The sequence below is a fragment of the Mastomys coucha genome, unplaced genomic scaffold (genome assembly GCF_008632895.1).
Source record: "Mastomys coucha isolate ucsf_1 unplaced genomic scaffold, UCSF_Mcou_1 pScaffold15, whole genome shotgun sequence".
In the NCBI taxonomy this organism is placed as follows: domain Eukaryota; kingdom Metazoa; phylum Chordata; class Mammalia; order Rodentia; family Muridae; genus Mastomys; species Mastomys coucha.
Window position 1 is genome coordinate 105,872,749 of NW_022196897.1, and position 21,521 is coordinate 105,894,269.

Sequence of the window (21,521 nt, forward strand, 5' to 3'; positions counted from 1 at the left end):
CTCTCTCTCTCTCTCTCTCTCTCTCTCTCTCTCTCTCTCTCTCTCTCTCTGTTTAGAGGAACTTCAGCTCACCAAATGATGATCTGGATGAGAGCCTGCAGGACCTAGTCTCCCAGAGTGATTTGAAGGTAGGTGTGTTCAGTGGACCTTGTAAAACTTTCCAGTATCCTGCAAATAAGTTTGATCTTGCCGGGCAATGGTGGCTCATGCCTTTAATCCCAGCACTTGGGAGTCAGAGGCAGGCAGATTTCTGAGTTTGAGGCCAGCCTGGTCTACAGAGTGAGTTCCAGGACAGCCAGAACTATACAGAGAAACTCTGTTCCGAAAAACCAAAAATAATAAAATAATAATAATAATAATAATAATAATAATAATAATAATAATAATAATAATTTTGATCTCCATTTGTCATTCTTCCTCTAGGTCTGCTCCCTCAGTGGGGCGGAGAGCAGCTGTCTAGTTCAGAAATCATTTTTATTTCCATTGAGCCTTGAGTAGAGAAAGTGTTTGCCTTAGTTGATAGTAACTGTTTTTTTTGTTTTGTTTTGTTTTTTGTATGTTTGTATTTTATTTTCTTAGGCTCATGGTAGCTTTTCTTGGATAGTATGAGTAGCCTAGAAAAATGATTTTCTTAGTAAGTCAGGCAATTAGCATGCATTCACAGATTGAGCGCTCAGTTTGAAGCTTCAAGAGCTAGAGTCCCTGCCTCGGGTGGCATGGACCATTAAGACACACAGAGGCTGGTGTTTCATGACGTGTCTGATAAGGGAGAAATCACCATGCCCTATAATTTTAGGAACAGTTGTCATATTCTGGAAGACAGAGAACTGGTTTTGAACTCGACCTTGAGGGATTGATAGAGTTGTTAGGGAGGGGGACGGGCACTTTGTATGAGGGAGAGATGACATAAGCAAGGCCACAGAAGTGGGAGAGTGACTTGGGACAGCAGCAGTGTGGAAGCATGTACAGATTACCTGGTACAAGGAACATAATGGAACAAAGATAGCCATGTCCCAGCAGTGGGGACACCGGAAGGGAGGCAGGAAGGGGCTGGGAACATGGTACTTCTCTGATTAGGCCCAACCTTCTAAAGCTTCCATCACCTTCCAAAGCAGTGCAGCCAGCTGGGCACCAGGTCTTTAACACGGGAGCCTCTGGGGCATTTCACATTCAAACCACAAAAAACCACGTGGTTTTCCAGTTAAAAGAACAATGTATGGGCTGGAGAGATGGCTCAGCAGGTAAGAGCACTGACTGCTCTTCTGAAGGTCCTGAGTTCAAACCCCCCAGCAACCACATGGTGGCTCACAACCATCTGCAATGAGATCTGACGCCCTCTTCTGGTTTGTCTGAAGATAGCTACAGTGTACTTACATATAATAATAAATAAAATCTTTAAAAAAAAAAAAAAAAAGAACAATGTATGTTCACTGAAGAAAAATTTAAGCTGCCATTTATAAAAGTAACACTTGCTTACTAAAGAACGATTAAAACACATGAAGCACTCACAGATGCGAAGGTACAAGGACCTCTGTGAGGTTCCGAATAATGACAGCTGGGTTTGTGGGGGAGGGAGTAACACATGGAGGCAGTAGGTAAGAGTGGACCTCAGTCTGCTCCCCGCACAGGGAGTCTGTCATCCCTTGTACTCTGCAGATAGACACGCTGACTCAACACTGGACTCAGAAGCGGAATGACCGGCAGGCACTCATGGAGCATTATGGTGTGGACATCAACAGGAAGAGGGCCAGGGTGGTCATCGACTCCAGCCTGCCACACCTGATGGCTTTGGAGGAGGATGTGCTCAGCACAGGCGTTGTGCTTTATCACCTCAAGGTGAGGAGGCTGGTTCATCTCCTCCCTCCCCAACGGCTGGCTCAGAAAGGAGCTCACAGCCATGTTTTTAGGGATCCAGACCAAGGCCTCAGAGCTGCCTCAGGGATCTGATGCAGCTGCAGAGTGGGGTTTGTTTGGGTTTTGTGTAAATGGCTGGAGGAAGCTGGGAATCAGCATGATTATTGGTTTTCAACTGCCACTGATGCTTTCCTGTAACTGACTCATTATTTCTGTGCCGTAATTTTTTCACATTAAGGTAAGAATGGCACCTCTTCCGTTGCTTTTCTGACTTCCTGAAGCACAGGGGTGCAGTTACAGAGAGCGAAATCCTAACCTCGAAAATATAGTCAGTGTAAGCCGAGAAGGACACCCTGCCTATGGTCCCTGCTGCTCAGGAAGGTGATGCAGGAAGGCCCTTGAGCTCAGGAGTTTGAGGCCAGCTTGCTTAAGAGGAAGATAACAAACCATCAGAGCTTCTAAACTACACATTCAGGCTGCTTAAACATGGGCAAATTCAAGAGTCTAGAAAGTTTTCTTCTCACACTTTCATTGAGCCTGCAAATCAACAAGGACAGAGATGCCTCCCCTCCACCCGACCCCTGAAGAGAGACCATGGGCAAAGCGACTACGAGAGAAAGCATTTCATTGAGAGCTTCTGTATAGTTCCATAGGGTTACTCCAAGCCTATCATGGCAGGAGCATGACAGCAGGCAGGCAGGCAGGCATGTCAGTGGATTAATAACTAAGAGCTAACATCTGATCTAAAAGTTGCAGGCTGAGAGAGAGCAAGACTGGGCCTGGTGTGGACTTTTGAAACCTCAAAGCCTGGTGACATACTTCCTCCAACAAGGCCACACTTCCTAATTCTTCCCTAACAGTCCCACTAACTGGAGACCCAGCATTCAAACATAATCCTATAGAGACCATTCACACAATGGGTCTTCTCACCTCAAATGAGGAAAGTGAGAAAAAGCCTCCTATCTGGATCCTAAAACCCTGTACCCAACTGCTGGGGTTTAGTTGACCCCAGATGTAGTCAAGTTGACAACCGAGATCAGCCATCATGCTCCTCCCTTAGCAGTGTTGATAGAAGTTGGCACCATTGACTAATATGCAGGGAGGAGAGGTAGAGGGGCACAGGGCAAGGCTAAAACTTCATTGCTTCCGGGATCCTTCTCATACGCTGGCTTGGGAAAGCTACACGGTCTCCCTGTTCTTGCTGCTAATAGTGTGGCCTACTGATGATATTAGTCACCTTGGAAATCTCTCATTGGAGAGGTGTTATGGTAAGGCTGAGAAGAACATGGGTGGTGGATTCAGAGACTTGAATTGGAGCCATACCTTTCCTACTTAGCAAATGGGTCTTTTAGGTAGTTTGTTCTCTAAGAGGTTCAGATGTCTGGCCTATAAGAAGGATACAATAGCACCAAACATTTGCGGTTGTTAATGGATTAAACAAAGCCAAGCATAGTTATAGATGCCACTGATCCCAGCGCTTGGGAGTCTGAGACAAGAAGTTGAGAGTTCAAGGCCAGCCCAGGCTACAAAATGGGTGACTGGCTCAAAAAGCAAGCAAAGAAAAAGAAGTAAGACATGTCTACAAAATGTTCAGCATAATACCTGGGACATAGCAAATGGTTACTTAAGAAACACACACCCTCAAGTCAGCATCCTTGTCGCCATGTTGCTACCTTCTAACAGCTGTGTGGTCTGCAGTGGGTTTGTCATAACCGAGGGCCCAGAGCCTCGGTTGGACTAATTCAGTGCTTTGCTTGTGTTAACACCAGTTGCTGTGCTCTCTTCTACTCTCTTCCAGTTCCTTTCGCTTCTAGAGACGCCTTCCCCCTGTTTGTGTTAACCCTTCATAGAATTTGGCATCTGTTATGCTTCCTCTGTGGAGCAAGAAGGTAACAATCCATAAATCTTTAGGAAAAGTTTTTGAGTCTCCTGGATCAAATGTGGGCCACACTAGCCTTAGTTGCTCTGAGAATGAAGTATATGCAGTAGATGTGTGCCCCCTTGCTTTTACTGTCAACTTTCTAACCAGCAGCTAGGCCTTGACCTCAGGCCACAGGGCAGAAAGGAGGTTGTCAGCATTTGTTGGGCTTTGCAAATAGGCAGTGGTGTGTACTACTGCTAGTGTCCCCCTGGACTGCAGAGCGAGTGGATGGAAGGTCAGCAGCCTAGTGAGGTCGGGAAATGGTTCTGAGAACGCTGAGTTAGGCATGGAAGGCACATCTGATATGCTTTGAGGGCAGGGCTGTGTCTCTCTTTATTCTTATTAAAACGGCTTCTTTCTTTCCTCCCCATAGGAGGGGACAACAAAAATAGGAAGGATTGATTCTGACCAGGAGCAGGATATCGGTAGGTGACACACAGGCAGCCATTTGTGCCTGAATAAAGGAAGCTGAATAAAGGAAGTGGAAAGGAGTCTCTGAAGGGTTATGGGTCTGCTTCTCTTTCTGCTGCTAGCTTTTGAGTTGGAACTTGGAAGGAGGTGGCTTATATGGGAGAGACTAAGAGACTATATGGTGGTTGGTTTCAGGTGGTAGGAGTTTTTTGTTGTTGTTGTTGTTATTGGGCTGGGAAATATTCTAGGTGTTGGGTTGGAACTTGTAAAAATCGGAAGAGGCATTCTCCTGAATGATTTCTTAACTCAAGTCACCTCCGCCCCCTCAGTCCTTCAGGGCCAGTGGATAGAGAGAAACCACTGCACGATCACCAGCACTTGTGGGGTGGTCATTCTCCGGCCTACCCGAGGGGCACGCTGTATAGTCAATGGCCGTGAGGTCACTGCTTCCTGCCGTCTGACACAAGGTAAGGCTGTCTACCTCCCAGGGAATGTCTGCATGAGTGATGGCCATCTTCAATCTGATAGGCCCAGAGTGAAGCAAGAGTCCTGTGTTACTCAGCCTCTTTACCCAGAGACCTGAAGACTTTCTAACATAATCCTCCTCATTCTAGGACCCAAGAGTAGAGAAGGACTCATGGAAATTTGTGCTTGTTTATCTGAACCTCAGTTCCCTCATCTGTGATAATGGGAACATAGGGCAGGATTCAATGAAGTCTGTCTTTTTTTGCAGTTCTTGGTAGTTTGCTGTAAAGACTTTGTGTTGGTGTGCCTCTAGTACTAATCTACTTAAATCCCACTCTCTAAAGCTGAACTCAGAGCCCGCCTCTTCATGAAACTTCTCTGACTACACTACCTGGAATTTTTCCTGATGTTTATTTGATTATAACTGTGAGATGTATAATTAATATATATCAACGTAGCTTGTTGGAGGCATGAGTTTCTCTCTTAGTATCACAGTTTGTCTCAGGGCATGGTTGTGAACTGAACTCGGGTTTGTGCGTCACAGGAGCTGTCATAACCCTGGGGAAAGCACAGAGGTTCCGATTTAACCACCCAGCCGAGGCCGCTGCGCTGCGGCACCAAAGGCTCAAGGTAGGCATGGCCGTGATTTCTGAGTGGCTGCTAGGGAGGCTCCTGCAGTACACTGATGGGATCACTGCTCTTTCCCATGTCTCAGGTTGGAGAGGCTCATAGCAGCAGTGGCTCTTTGGAATGGCTGGACTTGGATGGAGATGTCAGTGCCTCAAGACTGGGTCTCTGTCCTCTGCTCGGGAAGGAGAGGTGAGACTCTGCTGCTTGTCGCAATTGTGTCTCCTACGTTTGCTTCTTAGTCCAGAACAGAATGGAAGTTGGGAGAGGGTTGTATAACAACTAAGGTCTGGACAGATTAGTTCCAGATTGACTTGGGCAAGTGTTTTGGCTTGAAAATAAAATGTGCTACACAGGCTTGGGCCTTGAAGACCAATCTCCATCTTGTGGCATAACCTATGAGGCTCTGGAACCTTTAGGAGGTATGATAGAGCCCAAGGAAATAGATCACTGGAGGCGTGTTCTTGGGGGGTGCATCTTATTCCACTTCCCTCTGTCCTCCTCTCCACTTCCTATTACCATGAGGTGAGCCACTTTGTACCACCACATGTGCCCCTAGCCTTGCTCATGCCCAAACTGCAGGGTAGTCTCCCATAGACTAGGACTTCTGAACTGGTAGGCTAAGATAAATCCTTTTCTCAAGTCGTTTCTCTCAAGTGTTTGATACAGCAATGAAAGACTGAGTAATCTGAAAATGTGGAGCTGGCTGCTGAGTTTGTAGCTGACAGGGACATAGCCATGGCCTTCCCTCATTTGCATCCTGCTTGGTATCTTGTCTCTCTTCTCACTGAAAGAAGACATGCACCTCCCCTGTGGGCAAGCTTTATCTGGGAAGTGTTGGCAGACATCTTTGGTGCTGCTTCTGACCCTTCCTTCCCCAGAGTTCTTTAAGTTCTCAGTGCACCTGTATGTGCGCTCATAGTATGTATATCTGTTAGCCTCCGGATTATACGGCTTCCTCCGGCTCTTTAAAATGTAGTTCTTTTATTCTCCCAACCAACAATGCAGAGCCCTGCACATGAGAGATCAGGACCTATGGGAACAGTGAGGAAACATATTGAGATTCTGCTCACCCTCCTGCTTCACCTGCTTTGTGATCAACTTTGAAGTCTTGAGTTAATGGATATGCAGTTGACAGCAGCTGGTTTTCTACTTCATCATTATCCTTTCTATACAGAATCCTTTCCTTGACTGGATACCTGGTGGGTTGGCCCTGGGAAGCTCCTTTGTTCCTTTAGCCAAACCAACCTGTATGTCAGGTCTAACTGTAGGAAAGTCATCAGGGGACTCAGCCCCAGTGAGCTCACTAGCAAGACTATCAAGCACTTCCAAGAATTTGAAGCAGGTTCTTGTGACCCTTGGCCTCTTTGGAGGGATCCAGCGCTTTCTTCTGGCCTGGAGCATTTGATGGCAGGTGAAGATAGTCTCATCTGACACTGATGGGAGGAGATGATGTGGATTGGGAGCTGGGTGAGCAGCAGAGCATCTTCACAGAGCTGCTCCCACGATGAACAATGCTGCAGCAAAGGTTTAGGGACGGCTGATCCTAGGGTCAATTTATGGATTTGTGGATCTTTAGGGGCCAGTGGCATGAAGGGCGAGATGGAAAAGCTGACACAGGTGGAGAGTATCAAGGCCAAGAAGAATTTGGAGCTGAGGCTGAAGTTCTTGTTTTCTCAGAAAGAACCCCTTATTTTGTAGGGAAGCCATGAAAGAGAATTTGTTTTGGATAAGGTTTCATTGGGAAGACAGATTGAAGATCTGGTTTTTCTGAGAGTGTAGAGTTCACAGGAACGACACTGCAATTTAAAGGGCTATAGATATAGAAAGGTGCATTGGAATTGTGTGAACATATTCACATTTGACCCTACCACATAAAAGTTGTGTGATCTCAGACAGTTCCCTTTCTCTTTGAGCCTGTTTCCTCACCTCTAAAGTAAGAGTACTTATCCATTTCCCAGGGATCCTGTGATAAGGACTGGTGGAGCTGAACGGGCGTAATCCCCACACGCCCATGCCGCAATGGCTGTAGGGATGAGCTGCCTAGGGAAGCTGCTTCCTTCCCTTTCTGGTCCTCTTGTGTCAGCCATCCTCCCCAGAGAGCTCTGTAGGCTCATGACCTTTCATCAACACCAACAATGTGCTCTTTTATCCATCCGACTGTGAAGGGCTTCAGAGTCAAGGCTTTTCTCATGGACTGCCCCCACCATTCACCACCACCAGCTTGTGGGGCCTGTAGGCTGGGCCTATCCATCTACTGTAGCCAGCATCTGGTACTAGCCCTTGGTCAGGTGGTGTGGCCCTCAAGCTAATGACTGGGCAAAGGGCCCAGAGAGTGGAACAGAAGAAACTACATGACCCGGTCTGGATTTGTGGGCAGTCTCTCCTACTCTTAACCTGGGCTTGGCTTCAGGGTTGCCCTCACCCTAGGTTGCTATTCCTCATTTATCTCTGGGGGAGCATTTGAGAGGGCCAGAGCTTTTTCTAAGCCATTTTTTTTTCCCCTTATAGTAGTGACCTAGACCAGGAAGAAATTTTGTCCTGGGAGTCTGTTGCCTATGTTCTTCGAATTTTCTTGTTTGAAGTTGGTGGGTGGGGCTTACCTTTAAATGTCTAGAACCCAGAAGAGGCTCTCACTGCTGTTGCAGTAGTAAGTAGCCGCCCCTAAATTCTGCTGCAGACTCTGTGAGGCCCCAAGGTAGCAGAGGACAACTGCCAGAGAACAGTGGAGAGTATAGCAGAGTCCTGACAAGTAGCTGGTGACCAGGGTTAACAGTTTTCCTTCTCAGTATTTCTGAGTTTTTTTCTGTATTTCATGGGCGAATTTTAGTAGAAACCCTTTTAATTCTTTCATTTTTAAAGGAATAGCTCCTATACTTGAATGTCTACGTGATTTGGGTGTGTGCGCGCATGTTCATGTGCATATTAGAGAGAGAAAAAGAGAGAGAAAGAGAGAGCTTAAAGTTGATATCAGTGTCTCTCAATGGCTCCACTCTATTAAGGCAGGGTCTCTCTCTGACCCCAGAGCTTGCCAGTTATAGACTAGTCAACTTGCCCTAGGTATCCCATCTCTGCTGTCCAGGGGCTGGGATTACAGGTAGCTACCATTCTTGCTTGGCTTTTATGTGTATTCTGGGGTTCCAAACCCTTGCCCTCACATTCATGTGGCAAATGCTCTATCCACTGAGCCATCTCCTAAGTCTGGACAAGATGCTTGATTTAACTAAAGCATTATCTTTTATTTTTTATTTTACTTTTTATTTTTAAGACAGGAAAACTAGCCTCAAACTTATAATTCTCCTGCCTCTGCCTCCAGAGTATTAGCGTTAAAGGCATTTGACACCACACTCAGCTTTTTGTACTTTTAATAAAATATTTGTTTTACTCTTATGATTTCCTTATGAGCCAGATGTGGTCACACATGCCTTTAATCTCAGCATCAGGAAGACAGAGGCAGGTGGAGCTCTGTGAATTCAAGGCCAGCCTGGTCTACATAGTTCCTAGATAGCCAGGGCTACATAGAGAGACCCTATCTCAAAAACAAAACACCAAGGCAAATAAAAATAAACAGCAACAAAAAAATCTGTTTTACTCTTATGATTTCATTATGAGAAGTGAACTTGGGTTTCTGCTAAACCCACAATTCTAAGAAGATGATAGTCTAATGTCTATTCTCTGCTCCTGTACTATGATGTCATGAGCTGCCTATGACAACACACCTATTTGTTCCAAGCTGCCAGATGTCTGAAGCCCCTTCTACCTTGCTGAATTCAGGAATGCTCCCAGAGGGATAGAAGTCTCCCACCCATTTGTCCTGAGTTTGATTTGCTTGGGTGACTGAGCTTTTTGTCACAGGAGCGTGCTGGAAGAGCAGTGTGACAAGGACCAGCAGCCATCAAGAAATAGTGAGACAACTTACAGAGGCCAGGCTGAGCAACAGCAGTGCCATGTGGAGGCTCTGAAGCAGCAAGCCAAAGAAGGACAGAGTAGAATCCAGCAGGAGCTAGACCTGGACCAGACACATATCAGCCAGCAGATTAAAGATAGTAGGTGCCCTCGTCTAAGGTCTGCTTCGTCTGCCTTTTCAAGTTTCATGCTGCCAAGCCTCTGCATTCTGACCTTTGTTGTCTTTGTGATATGATGGAATCTTTTGTACTGGGCATTCTCTTCCTTTTAGAGACCTGAAGCTCACACAAGGGGGCTGGAAATAAGCAAGCGGACTTCTCTATGGCCCCTCAGAATGATGCATCTTCTGCTGACTCCCTCCAGTGGCGCACTTGTCTGTGCATTTCCATCTGCCCCCCTTGTCCACTGTTCCATTGAGGCTTACACATCCTCCTTTCCTTCCCCTTCAGTAAGGAGGCCCTGTAGCTCTCCCTTGCCACGCTGCTCTATTCAACCCTCTTCACTCCTTACAGCTCTAGCCATGGCTAGAGATGTCTGAGTCCAGACAGCCATAGGCAGGAAGCGCTGACCTTCTCTCTGGGTGTTTTTGCTTCCCAGACCAGCAGTGGCTCCTCAGAGAAGAGACCTGGCTAGCCAGCTTACTAGAGACACAGCAAGAAGACGACTGTGGAGGAGAGAAAGAACTTGAGGCCTTTGAGGCACCTGATGCTTGGCTTCCAACAGTTCCTCAGACTTCGTCATCCCCACTGGTCCAAAGGCAGGAGAGGGTGGTGCAGCCCCAGTGCTTACGGAGACGTACTGCTCGGGCTACAGTGTGGAACGTCAGGCAGAAAAGGGTATCGTTCCAGCTGGAGAGAATTATTAAGAAGCGGAGGCTGCTAGAGGCCCAGAGGAGACTGGAGCAGCTCAGTGCACTCTTCTGGATCCAGGATGATGGTACTTCCAGGGCCCCAAGTTGGGCCTCTAGCTCTAAGACCTCAGGCCCAGGTTCTCAGCGGAGAAGCAGACGGACAACTTGCAGTCTCCAAAGGCTCGGCAGCCGGCGCCTGCCCCAGCTACACAGGTACCAGTGATGTCAACAGGAGCCTGGCTGGAGTTAACCCAGCTTTCCAGGCACATGCTTTACTCCTGGAGCTTCAGTCTGTGAGGTGGCTAGGTGTTTATTCCTTTGGTCCTTCTGGGCTTCTCTGTTTGCATATCTTAGGAATCAGGCTGCTTCTTAAGCTTTCAGAGCTGCTGTTGTTCCCAGCTTGCTTCTTCTTTTCAAAGAACTCGCCTCATTTGCATGTGTCCAGATGCAGGGGTTTTTGTTTGTTTGTTTGTTTTGTTTTTGTTTTTCCCCCAAGACAGGGTTTTTTTCTGTGTAGCCCTGGCTGTCCTGGAATTCTCTCTGTAGAAGAGGCTGGCCTCGAACTCAGAAATCCACCTGCCTCTGCCTCCCAAGTGCTGGGATTAAAGGCGTGGGCCACCACTGCCAACTCAGATGCAGGTTCTTATGTGTCCTGCCCCCACCTCCACCTAGTCTTCCTTGATCCCACAGGCTGCCTCCACCCTGACTTGACACATGATTCCTCCCACCACACCCCCTCACAGGTTTGGATCTGACTGTTGGCTCCTTCACAGGGTGGGGAGTATATTATCTCCCAGATTCCTTGGAGTGGAGGCCTGTATCCTGTTCTGTGTGTCCTTGGCCTTGCTCAGTAGAGTCACACAGTGTCTGTTGCTGTCATATTTTCTCACCTCTCTGTCCTTCAAATAACTGGGCAGGCAAGTCAACTTTTTGCTATGGAAAACATTCAAACATGCAAAAAGTTGAGAGACTTATGGAGTACCTATTTTGAGCAATTATAAAGATGTACTACACTTAATTTAGAGTTCCACCACCCCATCTTCCAAAGGATTTAAAGCAATATCATGTCATTTCAACCCCTGTATCTTTAAGTATGTACCTCTAAAAATAAAAACTGTTCTATCATACCTACAAAATCATACCTGCCAAGATCAGGTTATAGCTTGATAGATGCTAACACCTGGGTCACAGTCAGTTTTCTCAGGTTGCTTGAAGCGTGCCTTGATTTTCCATATCAAGATCTAATTGGATTTATAAACTACCTGTTCCTGTAGTCATTCTTTCCTATTTCTTCTTATCAGTATGCAAAATGGGTTAGTTCTGTAGATGATACCACACCATAGATTTATCTGCTTGATTCTTTATAGTATTAAAACTGTTCCCTTTTTCCTCACATAGCCAATTACTTGGAATGTAGGTCAGTTAAACTTTTCCGTAAGGTAAAGCAGTTGGGGGCAGGGATGGAGCAACACGTATCTGAGACCTCTGGAAGCCAGGGCTCTATTGTCAACAGTTTGCTTTTGTGTGTATTGATCTAAGGAGTGTAGGACACAGTGAGCGGGTGGCCTGCTTCCCAACATCTTTCAGAGTAACTAAGTAGAATGCCATATTCCTTATTTTGATGCAGGAACATTACTATTCTGAGATGGCTTTCCTTATCTTCACAGTGCTTTTATGAACTGGGATCCTTCTACCATGTCACCACCTGTGCCTGACCTGACTCACCAAATGCCAGAAAAAACCTTGTCAACAGACACCATTCCTCCAAGGACGGGACGCCTGGGCAGGAGCAGCCTCCATTCGTCATGGTGGAGGAAGTTCTCTCCAGCCAGGAGAGCCTCTACCCAAGGCACCTGTCTCACTGTGAGCCACAAATCTGTCAGTAGTCAAGAAATGGAGTCATTGGGTAAGCAGCCCTGTCAGATGTCATCCCAGGGCCAATCAACTAAGAAACAAAAACCAAGGGATGTTTCAAGGATCGTCACCCCTGCTGCCCAGGCCAGAAGGGCTAAGGGACTAGTAGCTTCTGACAACACACACACTGGATGGCAAAAAGTAGGGAGCTGTGGGACCTGCAAGGCTCCCAAGGAAACGACTTCCCATTCTACCACTGATCTCAGTGGGTTGGAGCCAGCGGCTGGGAATAGAAAAGTAGTCAAGACTTTTCAGGCAGAATCCAAACCACCTCTTCTAAGCAGGGCATCAAAAAAGCATCAGAGGGTGCTGGCAGCTAGGGCCAGAGACATTGCCAAAAAGTTCTCTTGTTTGCCTTGTGGCAGTCCTTTAAAAAAACAACCTAGTGCAGAGGATCCAGACACACCAGCCTCCTTCACAGATTCTAGACCTATAAAGGACCGTGTAAGGAAAGAGGACAAAGATTTATCTGACACTGAAAGCAGCTACTCAATGGATTCTCTTTCTTACATCTACACCAAAGTCCCAAAGAAGCTGCTGAAACCAGAGGACCTTCAGGGAAAATGGGACCTCCCAGATCCAGAGAACTCTGAAAGTGACAACAGTCAAATATCTGAGGATTCACTTGCTGGGAAAGGACACAAAAGCCTCCCAGGACACTCTAGAGGTGAATACTCCATGAAGGACCATGGGCATTCAAGGGCCAGAACTTCAGGCTCTGTGTGGGGTCTCCCCATGGCCACAGACAGCTTATGTACTCAAACATACAGGAGCTTTTCCTTGGACAGCCTGATTGATCCTGAAAATAGACAAGGGGAGCCTTTCCTCGGCTCTGCGGATGAGGTGCCTACAGAGACATTTTGGCATCTGCAGAACACTACCCTATCTGCATTAGACCAGGAGGCAACGGATAGGTCTAGCCCTGCCAGCCATAGAATGGGAGTTGGGGTGAATGTTCTGCCAAAAAGCAATTCATTTTACCTTGATCCTCAGTTCCAGCCCCATTGTGAGCAGCTTGAGTCAGAAATGAAGGCAAGCTATTCTGAACAAACCAATCCTTTCCGAGGCATTCAGCTTACAAGAGAGAGCCCCCTGTTATCTATAGATTCATGGTTTTCTTGTAACTCTAAGGTCAGTCCCAGCAGCCCCTCAGGGGTCATTCATTCTTTATGTCCAAGTCCTGCCATACATGAAGTTCAGCCTCATGGTGAGAAGCCCAAACACTGGCTAAGCATTGAAGAAGTAAAGCCACCAGGTACCTGCCAACTTCCCCAAAGCAGTACTGAGCCACCCTGCAGTTCAGACTTGTATACAACCTCTGCTTCTGATACATTGAAGCCCTCAGTTTGTGAAAGCCAAGGAATCCTTCAGCCAGGAGCTAATGGATTCTTTCAGGGCAGAGAAATGCCTGACATGACCAACCAGGGCATCTCTGAAGAGTTCCACAATTCTGACATGTCAAGTGTGCTGGCTCCCTCTGCCACCTTGTTCACTCATGTACGTAGTATTAATAAGAAAGACTGGGCTGCCCTTCATCAAGAATATCTCTTTGAGCTCTCTGATTCTGTTTCTGAAGCTATAGGAGAGTCCAGACCAGCTTTCCCCTTCCTGGAGGAAGACTCTAGCTCCCTGGCTGAAGCTTCTGATAAAGCAGACGCTCAGTTGCCAGCTGGCCCTGGCTTATCTAGAGATTTAGATTTCAGCTCCTTTCCAGTCCACCTATCCAAAATCAGGGACTCAAGAGCAGAGAAAGACCATGACAGTTTGTGTGCCAACTTAGAAAGTGCTTCTGATCTCCTCAGTACTGTTGAGAGGATGAGTTCTAATGGGGCAACGTACCCAGCAGACATAGAGTCACTGACTTCTGGATCTATAAATACACAGGCCTATACAGCAGGAAATGTGAGACCAAGTTCCATGGCAGAAGCCTGGGAAGTCAGTCAGGCCAGCTTGGAAGGATGCCTTCAGGGTGGCAGACATTCTGTACTCATAACTTCCTCTGGGCAGAAGAGGGCCTATCACAATCATGACACCTTAGCCACTGAAGTAGACTATTTACCTCAAGATGGGGCTCTTCTCAGGAAAAATACTACAGTTCAACCAGGACAATTAAGTCACAAGAGCCACCAGCAGCCCCTGCTGGAAGAGAAGGCAGCTTCCCAGCAGTGCACCGAGGAAGTAGCTGAAATACACATAGATGCCTGCTGCACTTTCCCTTCAGGTCCAGAGCTGTTCCTGCACTCTGCGCCCTGGAGCTCTATCCCATCCTCCCTGCAGCAGCCTCCCCTGGAAACATTCTATGTAACCAAAAGCAGGGATGCCCTGACGGAAACTGCCTTAGAGATTCCAGCCTGCAGAGAAGCCCGGGTGCCATCCCCACCCCCTAGGGAAGCCTGGGGCTTTGGTCATAGCCATCAAGTCCCCCAGAAAGTTCACTGGAACAATAATGTGCCCAAGATGTCCCAAAGTCAGAATTCTAAGATTGATTCACCTCAGCAGACAACAACAAAAAGGCCAACAGATATGAACGCAGGGGAAGGTACTGAAGAACCGGTGAAACACTCCAGAAATATGAGAGAGGGAGAAAACCATGATTCTGCTTCCTCTTTTGTTGCTCAGAACAGACAGCATCTCCCTTCTACCAGACTCAAAGCTTGTGAGTGTGGACATCAACTTGGAATTTTAAATAAGGAGCACAGCCTCTCAGTTCCTGAGGATGGAGAAGGAGCCTCCACATGGCCTCACTGCAGTGTTGCCTTCAATGGCTCTGAGTCAAAGACTCTGCTCTTCATTTGTGATTCCAAGGCAGGTGGGGAAGGACAGTGTCCACTCCTGCCACAGGTACAGTCCAGTGGTATGCGCAGTCAGTCTCCTGGAGCCAGGTCTGATTTCATTGGCAAAATCACCAGCTTAGACCTGGAGAAGGTCATACCAGAAGAAACTGCTATTTCCTTGAAATCAGGGTCACTCCACTGTCTAAGCAGCCCTGAGATCATGGCAGGACGTGGAAGTCCAACCCACAGGTGGGAGGGGAGGAATGAGACTGTGCTTCTCAGAGAAGTGATTTCCAAAGATATCCAAGAAGAGTTTAGTCTTCCAGGAACCCAGTATACCTGTGAAAGGTGTCATCTAGTTACCTGCTCTCAGGAAAGAAAGCCCAGTGAATGCAAGGCCCATGGGCAGTCACAAGAAATACAGTCCAAAGAAGAACCTTTAGGGGAGAAACAGAATAAAAGAGTTCATAATAGTGATGAAATGGCTAGGCTGATCAGGAGTGTAATGCAGCTGGAAACTGGCATCTTAGAAATTGAATCCAAGCAGAGTAAGCACCTTCATGCTTCCCATGCGCCAAGTACAGAGCTTATGCTCCAGGACTTACAGGACCAGGAGAAGGCTGACCACATCCCCAAGCCAGAAAGTTCTGGAGAACATTTTTGCTTTGAGGATCAGCTATCTTTTCCAATGCAGATAAAGGATGGTATCTTTGAATACAGCAAAGCTAGAGAAATAGAGGTTAACAATACAACTAGTAATAATAATACTCAGGTTCAGAAAATCATAGGAAGCCCCTTTAGATCAAATGAATATGAAACAAGGGAGAGTGAGCACTCATACCCACTGCCTGAAGCAGACAGACTTGCTAGGGACACATGCCATTCTTTGTGGAAAGGCACAGCTCTCAGAAAGTCTAGCAACATTTCCCTTCACTGTGCGAGAATGAAAGCATTAGCTAGAGCTCTGCCATTGCAGCCCAGCATAGAGAGACCCGAGAAAGATGATGAGCTTCTAAAAGCATCAGCAAAATTCCAAGACCAGACTTGGGCCTTGGAAAGTCTTGAGGAGCTGGAGAGTATGGAAAGTTTTCAGGAAAGGCAAATTGTTGTAGTCCCAAGTGATTCAGAATTGGAGGATGCAAAAACTCAAGGGGGGGTTGAAGCAATGATCGTGGGCAGGGGGAGGAACCTACAGGAAAAAGAGAATATGGTCTCATCAACTCAGAAAATTTCTACTCCCAGACAGCACTGGAAGGGCACATTTTTCAGCCAGGAGACTGTCTCCCCATTCCATAACCAAACGGGCTTCTCTGTAGCTCTTCCTTATGGAGAGCTGAGTGGTACCCAGCCCGTGCATTCTCTAAGCTTCCCAAGAAGCTGTTTGCATGGTTCTGATACTAAAGGCGTCTCTTCATTTGAGTACATATTAGAGCCTGTGATGTTGAAAACTAATAGAAACTCTTTGGCAACTAGAGTAGGGGATCAGGATCACAGTGGAGAGACCAGAAGCAGTAGCCCACAGGAAAGTGTTTCAGGGGATGTTCACACCACACACACTCCCTGGGGTGGATCTGTAATGCCCATGGTCATGAGAGCTAATGGTCAGTCTGTTACAGCAGACAGCATCCTCCTAGAAACAGAGGACTGGAGAACAGTAAACACTAGCTCTCAGGAAGACCAGAGAGGGGACTTGAGAGATACTTCCCCAGGCTCCACTACCCACGAAGGTTTGTGTTCTGAGGCTGAGGCAACTGTACAAACAGAAAAAAAACCCAGCTCTTTGGACAGAGTCTCAAGGCAGGCTGAAAAGAGGGTCAGTTTCCTCTTACAAGAAAATAGTGACCAGGGTGAAGAGGAAAGGCAGAAGGCAGAGGAGAAGTCGGAAGACCAACAACTTCCTAACCCTGCTTACTTAACACCTCTGTCTGCACTGAAGGGACCTGCTCCAGAGTCTCTGCTACTACCCGATTCCTCTATCCATGCATCCATATGCCTGGGTATCTTAGCAGAGATCAGGCAGGCAAAAGCACAGAGGAAGCAGCTTAGTGACTTTGTGGCTGAGGGGACAGACCTTCCTTATGAGACTTCACAAGAAGCTGAGTGTTGTTCAGAGGTGGCTGGTGGGCCTCTGACACAGAAGGTTAAGTTAGCATGGGATAACACCAGGAATGATACTAAAGCACAAGGACTGCGTGAAGCATCTCCATCTGCTGTGTCTGCAGACCTCTTGGCTGATGAGAGGAAAGCCCAGGCCAGCACAGGGAGCTTTCATCATCTGCCCAATCCTGAAACTGACAGAGGACCACAGCATCATTTGCTGGCTTCCTCTCACATTGTTTCAGAGCTAGAAAAAAGATATTGTACTGGAAAACCAAGGCAATTTTGTGGAGCAAGTGAATGGTCTGATTCTTCTGAAGTCATAGAGAAGAGGAAAGAAACATCTAGAACAAAGTCCTCTATTGATCCTTTGACCTCAGACAGGCTTCTTTCTATACCAACTGTAGAGCAGGATAGTAGGGTGGAATCAGAGAAAGTGTCTGTCCTACCTTCTCAAACTTCTTGTGATGGTCCTGGCAGGATTCTGCATGGGCAAGGACAGTTGGCTGCACAGGAGACTGCAGAGGGTATCTCCTTTGGTGGGAAGGACAGTATCCCAGGTCATCTGGAACCTGGAAGTCTAGATAGCACCTGTGGAGGAGGCTCAGGTAAGATCTCAGTGACCACACAGAAAGGAAACGCAGTCCATTCTGAGTGTCAGTCTGTGATCTGTACTGTTGATGATGCTGTAGACCTTTCTCAGCCTACGCAAGACCATGTTCAGGACTTGGATGCTTCTCCTGGCTTAGAAGAAATGAAGGCAAGTCCAAAGTCATGTGCTGTGCACCCTGAAGCTCCAAGAAAGGTTGAAGCAGAAGCTAACATATGGCATCCTGTTAAGTGGAAAAATGTTGACTCTGGTCTGGCAGAAGCATGTGGGGGTGACAGCAAAAATCCATGGTCAATTCCAGTTCTAGATCAAAGACCAAGCCTGCATCCCAGTGGAGTTAGAGAAGAGGCTCTAGGTCTGTGCCCAGAGGAGTGCCTTGTCTTTGAGAACACTGGAGACAGCCGGCCACTTGGCTCTTCTTTTGAGGAGGCAGAGAACAGAACTATGCCTTGCCCTCACCTAAGTGGTTCTCAACCTACTGCTGCTGTTCACGCCTGCTGCTGTCATTCCTCTACTCTGCCATGTTACAGAGATGGTGTCCTTAGGAAGGGAGCCCTCTGGGCTGCCCCTCATCCTGACCACTCACCTTTCATAGTACCATCTAGAGTCTGTGAAGTGGATGGAGCAGGAGAGCGCTTTTCTCACCTCAAGCACAAATGTGAGCCAGTAGACAGCATTCCCAACCCACCCGCTACAACTCCTGTCTCCTCTCCAGCTCAAAACTGCAGCTGCCTTTCCACCTCAGAAATGAGGGCAAATTGCCTCACCCACATAGTTGCTAGGGGAAAGTCAGTGGAAGGTTCTGGGGAAGAGACTACAGGGAAGATGGCCAGCACTGCCCCTGAGGGTGCTTATCCATCTAGTCCTGCAGGCTCTGAGCCACTGAGAACTTTGAAGAATAACTCTGTAGATGAGAATGCACAAGCATCCCAAACCACTCCAGAACCCCCTTCGGTGACTCAGGGACCACATACCCTAAATTCAAATGAATCTGTTGACAGTAAGCTGATGATGGATGCTCAGTTGGGACATTTAGAAAATACTATCAGATGCTGTTCAGAAAAGATGCAACCATCCGCTAAGGTCAGGGGTCACAGTTGCTTGAGTCCCCAAGCCAAATTTGTAGGCGTGTTGAAACATACCTGCCACCCTAAGATTGAGACTTCATGGGAAGAGGAAGAACAACAGAGAGACCAGGACTCAGGAGATGGCAAAGTCTATGCCCAGGTCAGAAATCTAGTACCTTCTAATTTTGGTGGTTTTGATGGCTGTCAGGCTAGAGATGGTGAAACCAAGTCTTCTGTGCCCCAGACTTTCCCTTCAGACTTTGAAGCCCAAACTGAACCATCACAACCTGCTGCCCAGACTCCTAGCCAGCTCTGCTCTGATAGGGAACAGCTGCCTCCCAGCCACAGGCACTTGCTTCCTGTGATTGCAGTCTTCTCTGGTCCCAAGCATGCCAGGTACTCCCCTAGACCAAAGTTTACTGTGGTCAGCTCATCTCGGTCTCTTCAAGAACTAAATTTGAGTGTGAAACCTCCTTCCCCAACAGATGAAGATGCACAGGGGCTAAACAGCTTGTGGAGACCACATCTCAGGGGTCATTCCTCCAAAAAGCCAGTATCCACATCTCTGAAGACTCAGGATTGCAGTCAGAAAGCTTTGTGCAACTTGAACAACAATTCCACTGATCACAGGCCCTTGAACCCTGTCATTCCTCCTTACCCAACGTCTTCCACTGTGTCATGTATGCCAACCCCTGAGTTCATGACCACCTGGATGCCTGGTGCTTTGGAACAGGCCCATCAAGGAAAGATGGATAAACTGAGTGTCCAGGGTATGCCAGAGTATTGGCATTCTCAGGCAGACAAAGAAATGCTGCACTTTGGTTCTAGTGAATTAAGTCCCGCTGTCCTGCCCTCAGGTCCACAGGGACCTGTGCATATTGGCTGGAAGCAATATGTTTTTGGAAGTGCAGTTGATGTCTCTTGTAACCAGAAACCCCAATGCCTAATACAACCAAATATGGCTCAGTGTTCTAGCATGGACAATGTCCTAGAAGAAAAGAAATCTTCATTTCACTCCCATCCCAAGACTGATGCTCAAACCCAGGATTTGCCAAACATACACAGTGGCATTGAGAATGACCAGAGTTCAAATGAGCTGCCTCTGGCTGGAGGGAGTGCTACAGCTCAGGTAGATGAGATTGTACTCTGCCCACCAGAGACAGGCTGTGCTGGGTGGGAGGCCAGTATGAATATCGTTGAGCAGGGAACAAAGACCCTGGGCAGCAGGTACCACTGGAGTTGCACTGATGTCTCTGTTCAGCCTAAAGCCAGGACAATGTCAGACTCTGAGCTAGCCTCCTGGACGAGCATGCACAACCTGTCTGTCCACCTTTCACAGCTTCTGCACAGTACTTCTGAGCTGCTTGGGAGTCTCTCTCAGCCAGGTGTGGTCATAAAAAACCAGAATGTCAAGAGTGAATGCCTAGACGAGGCCCAACAGGCCCTCATGATGGGCGGTTCTGCTCGGACCACTGTGGATGAGGGCATCCAGACGGATCTGGCCTTACCTCCTCTGGCCTTCCTGGGCCCAGAGGTCAAGCCTGAGGAAGTCGGTGTGATCCTTGAAGTGATGGACTCAGATATCACTACTGTGGCTCAAGAAAAGGGAGATGTCCCCGTGGTGCTTCAGGAGAGAGAGGCAGAGGAAGCAGCAGAACCCCCAGATCTCCATGAAGGAAGCACCCACGATAAGCTGCAGAGCCCTCCTGTGCCTTCACCACACTTGAGGTTTCAGAAAGCTGAACTTGGGCAGAACTTTACTTTCATGAGCCCCCCAGCTTCTCCTGATGGTTCCCTATCTCCCAGTCTGCAGCCAGAGAAATCATGCATGGTGGTCAACATGCCCAAAATCTCCCACCACTCAGGGCTCTCCCTTGGTGCTTCCGAGTTCACCCAGGAGCCTAGTACCCAGAAAAGGCTGTGTGGCTCTAGTGCTGTGCTGGTGGATAGGGCTTCCTCTCCAATCCTTACATTTAGTGTCAGCATCCAGGAGCTGAGCAACCCCTTAGCCGGTTTGACTCTATCAGTTCCCTCAGCTCATCCTCTTGAAGACTTCCAGAAGCTTGACATCAATCCAGACCTTACTGTTGGTGACCTAAGATCTCCAGTGGATAACTCTCAAGCCACTGATGAGCCTGGTAACTCTCAGAGAGCCGGGTCTCTGGATAGAGAAAGCAAGAGCCCCTTAGGAAAAAGCTCTGAGAGATTATTTCTTGATTCTAGCTCCCCATGCAGCCCACAGCAGAGCTCTAGTCTCCAGGTTAGTTTCTTAGGAACGGCCCCTCAGCAGCTTCAGCCCAAGAGCACCACTGGAGACCAAAGCAAACTGCCATCTCCTCCACCAAGTCACAGGAGCCCAAAGCTAGATGACAGCTTTGTGTCTGAGAAGGCAGCTTCTGTAGGGCATGGTCCACTAAGGCCCAGTCAGTGTCAGGGCAGGGCAGCAAATAAGGATGGGGGCTCCGTGTTTATGGTGGAGCCACAACCCAATCTGGATCGACCTTCTTCATGGAGAGGTCTTCAGCCCCTTAGCCCTTGTCAGATCTCTGAGACTACAGGGCTTCAAAGTCCTACTGTAGACACACCTCAGGCTTGCCAACCTGTGGGGCTGCCCTGTTCTGGTTCCCATATGCATGTGGCCTCTGGTCCCCAGCATCACAACTTCAGGGACCTCCCAGTTCATAACAACTTTAATAACTGCTATGGAGTTCACGATGGACCTTGCGGAGGTCTGCATGTAGGTGAAAGTTTAGGGGTCAGATGTGACTCCAGTTCTGTAGGGACACAAAGGCCCCTGCAACCTTCTGACAAGTATAGCCAGGACCTGGAGTGGCTTCGATTGGAGCACATCCCCTTACAAGCTGGGCTTCAGAGGCTCTCACTCAGTATGGAACTCACAGAAGCAAAACTACACCATGGCTTTGGGGAGACAGATGCCCTGTTGAAGGTGCTGCAGAGTGGGACAGGGGAGGTGCTTGCTCCCGAAGAACCTGCTGTGCCTTCCTACGAGGATTTCTACACTAGG

The 21,521-nt window shown here is 47.8% G+C and overlaps 1 protein-coding gene and 1 long non-coding RNA gene across 5 annotated transcripts in view; one reads left to right on the forward strand and one right to left on the reverse strand.

Annotated features, from left to right (window-relative positions):
• Positions 1–9,408, reverse strand: part of LOC116090772 — a 9,745-nt gene extending 337 nt beyond the window's left edge. Inside the window, exons 1-3 of the long non-coding RNA XR_004118812.1 lie at positions 9,198–9,408; positions 3,494–7,077; positions 73–168 (exon numbers count right to left, since the gene is read on the reverse strand). This is a non-coding gene — a long non-coding RNA (uncharacterized LOC116090772). The remainder of the gene's footprint in view (positions 1–72; positions 169–3,493; positions 7,078–9,197) is intronic.
• The window catches only part of Stard9 (StAR related lipid transfer domain containing 9), an 89,833-nt gene that overhangs the window by 51,855 nt on the left and 16,457 nt on the right, over positions 1–21,521 (forward strand). For 3 of the 4 annotated variants that reach the window (XR_004118805.1, XM_031371569.1, XM_031371570.1), the window contains 9 exons: positions 57–128; positions 1,657–1,836; positions 4,149–4,200; positions 4,516–4,653; positions 5,196–5,281; positions 5,367–5,470; positions 9,134–9,324; positions 9,782–10,247; positions 11,702–21,520. Coding sequence is in view for 3 of the 4 variants with exons in the window: in XM_031371569.1 (XP_031227429.1) it covers positions 57–128; positions 1,657–1,836; positions 4,149–4,200; positions 4,516–4,653; positions 5,196–5,281; positions 5,367–5,470; positions 9,134–9,324; positions 9,782–10,247; positions 11,702–21,520 (11,108 nt within the window). In the remaining variant the exon portion in view is untranslated. Of the gene's footprint in view, positions 1–56; positions 129–1,656; positions 1,837–3,652; positions 3,744–4,148; positions 4,201–4,515; positions 4,654–5,195; positions 5,282–5,366; positions 5,471–9,133; positions 9,325–9,781; positions 10,248–11,701; position 21,521 lie in introns of those variants that run through there. The other variant, XM_031371571.1, reaches the window with a different exon arrangement.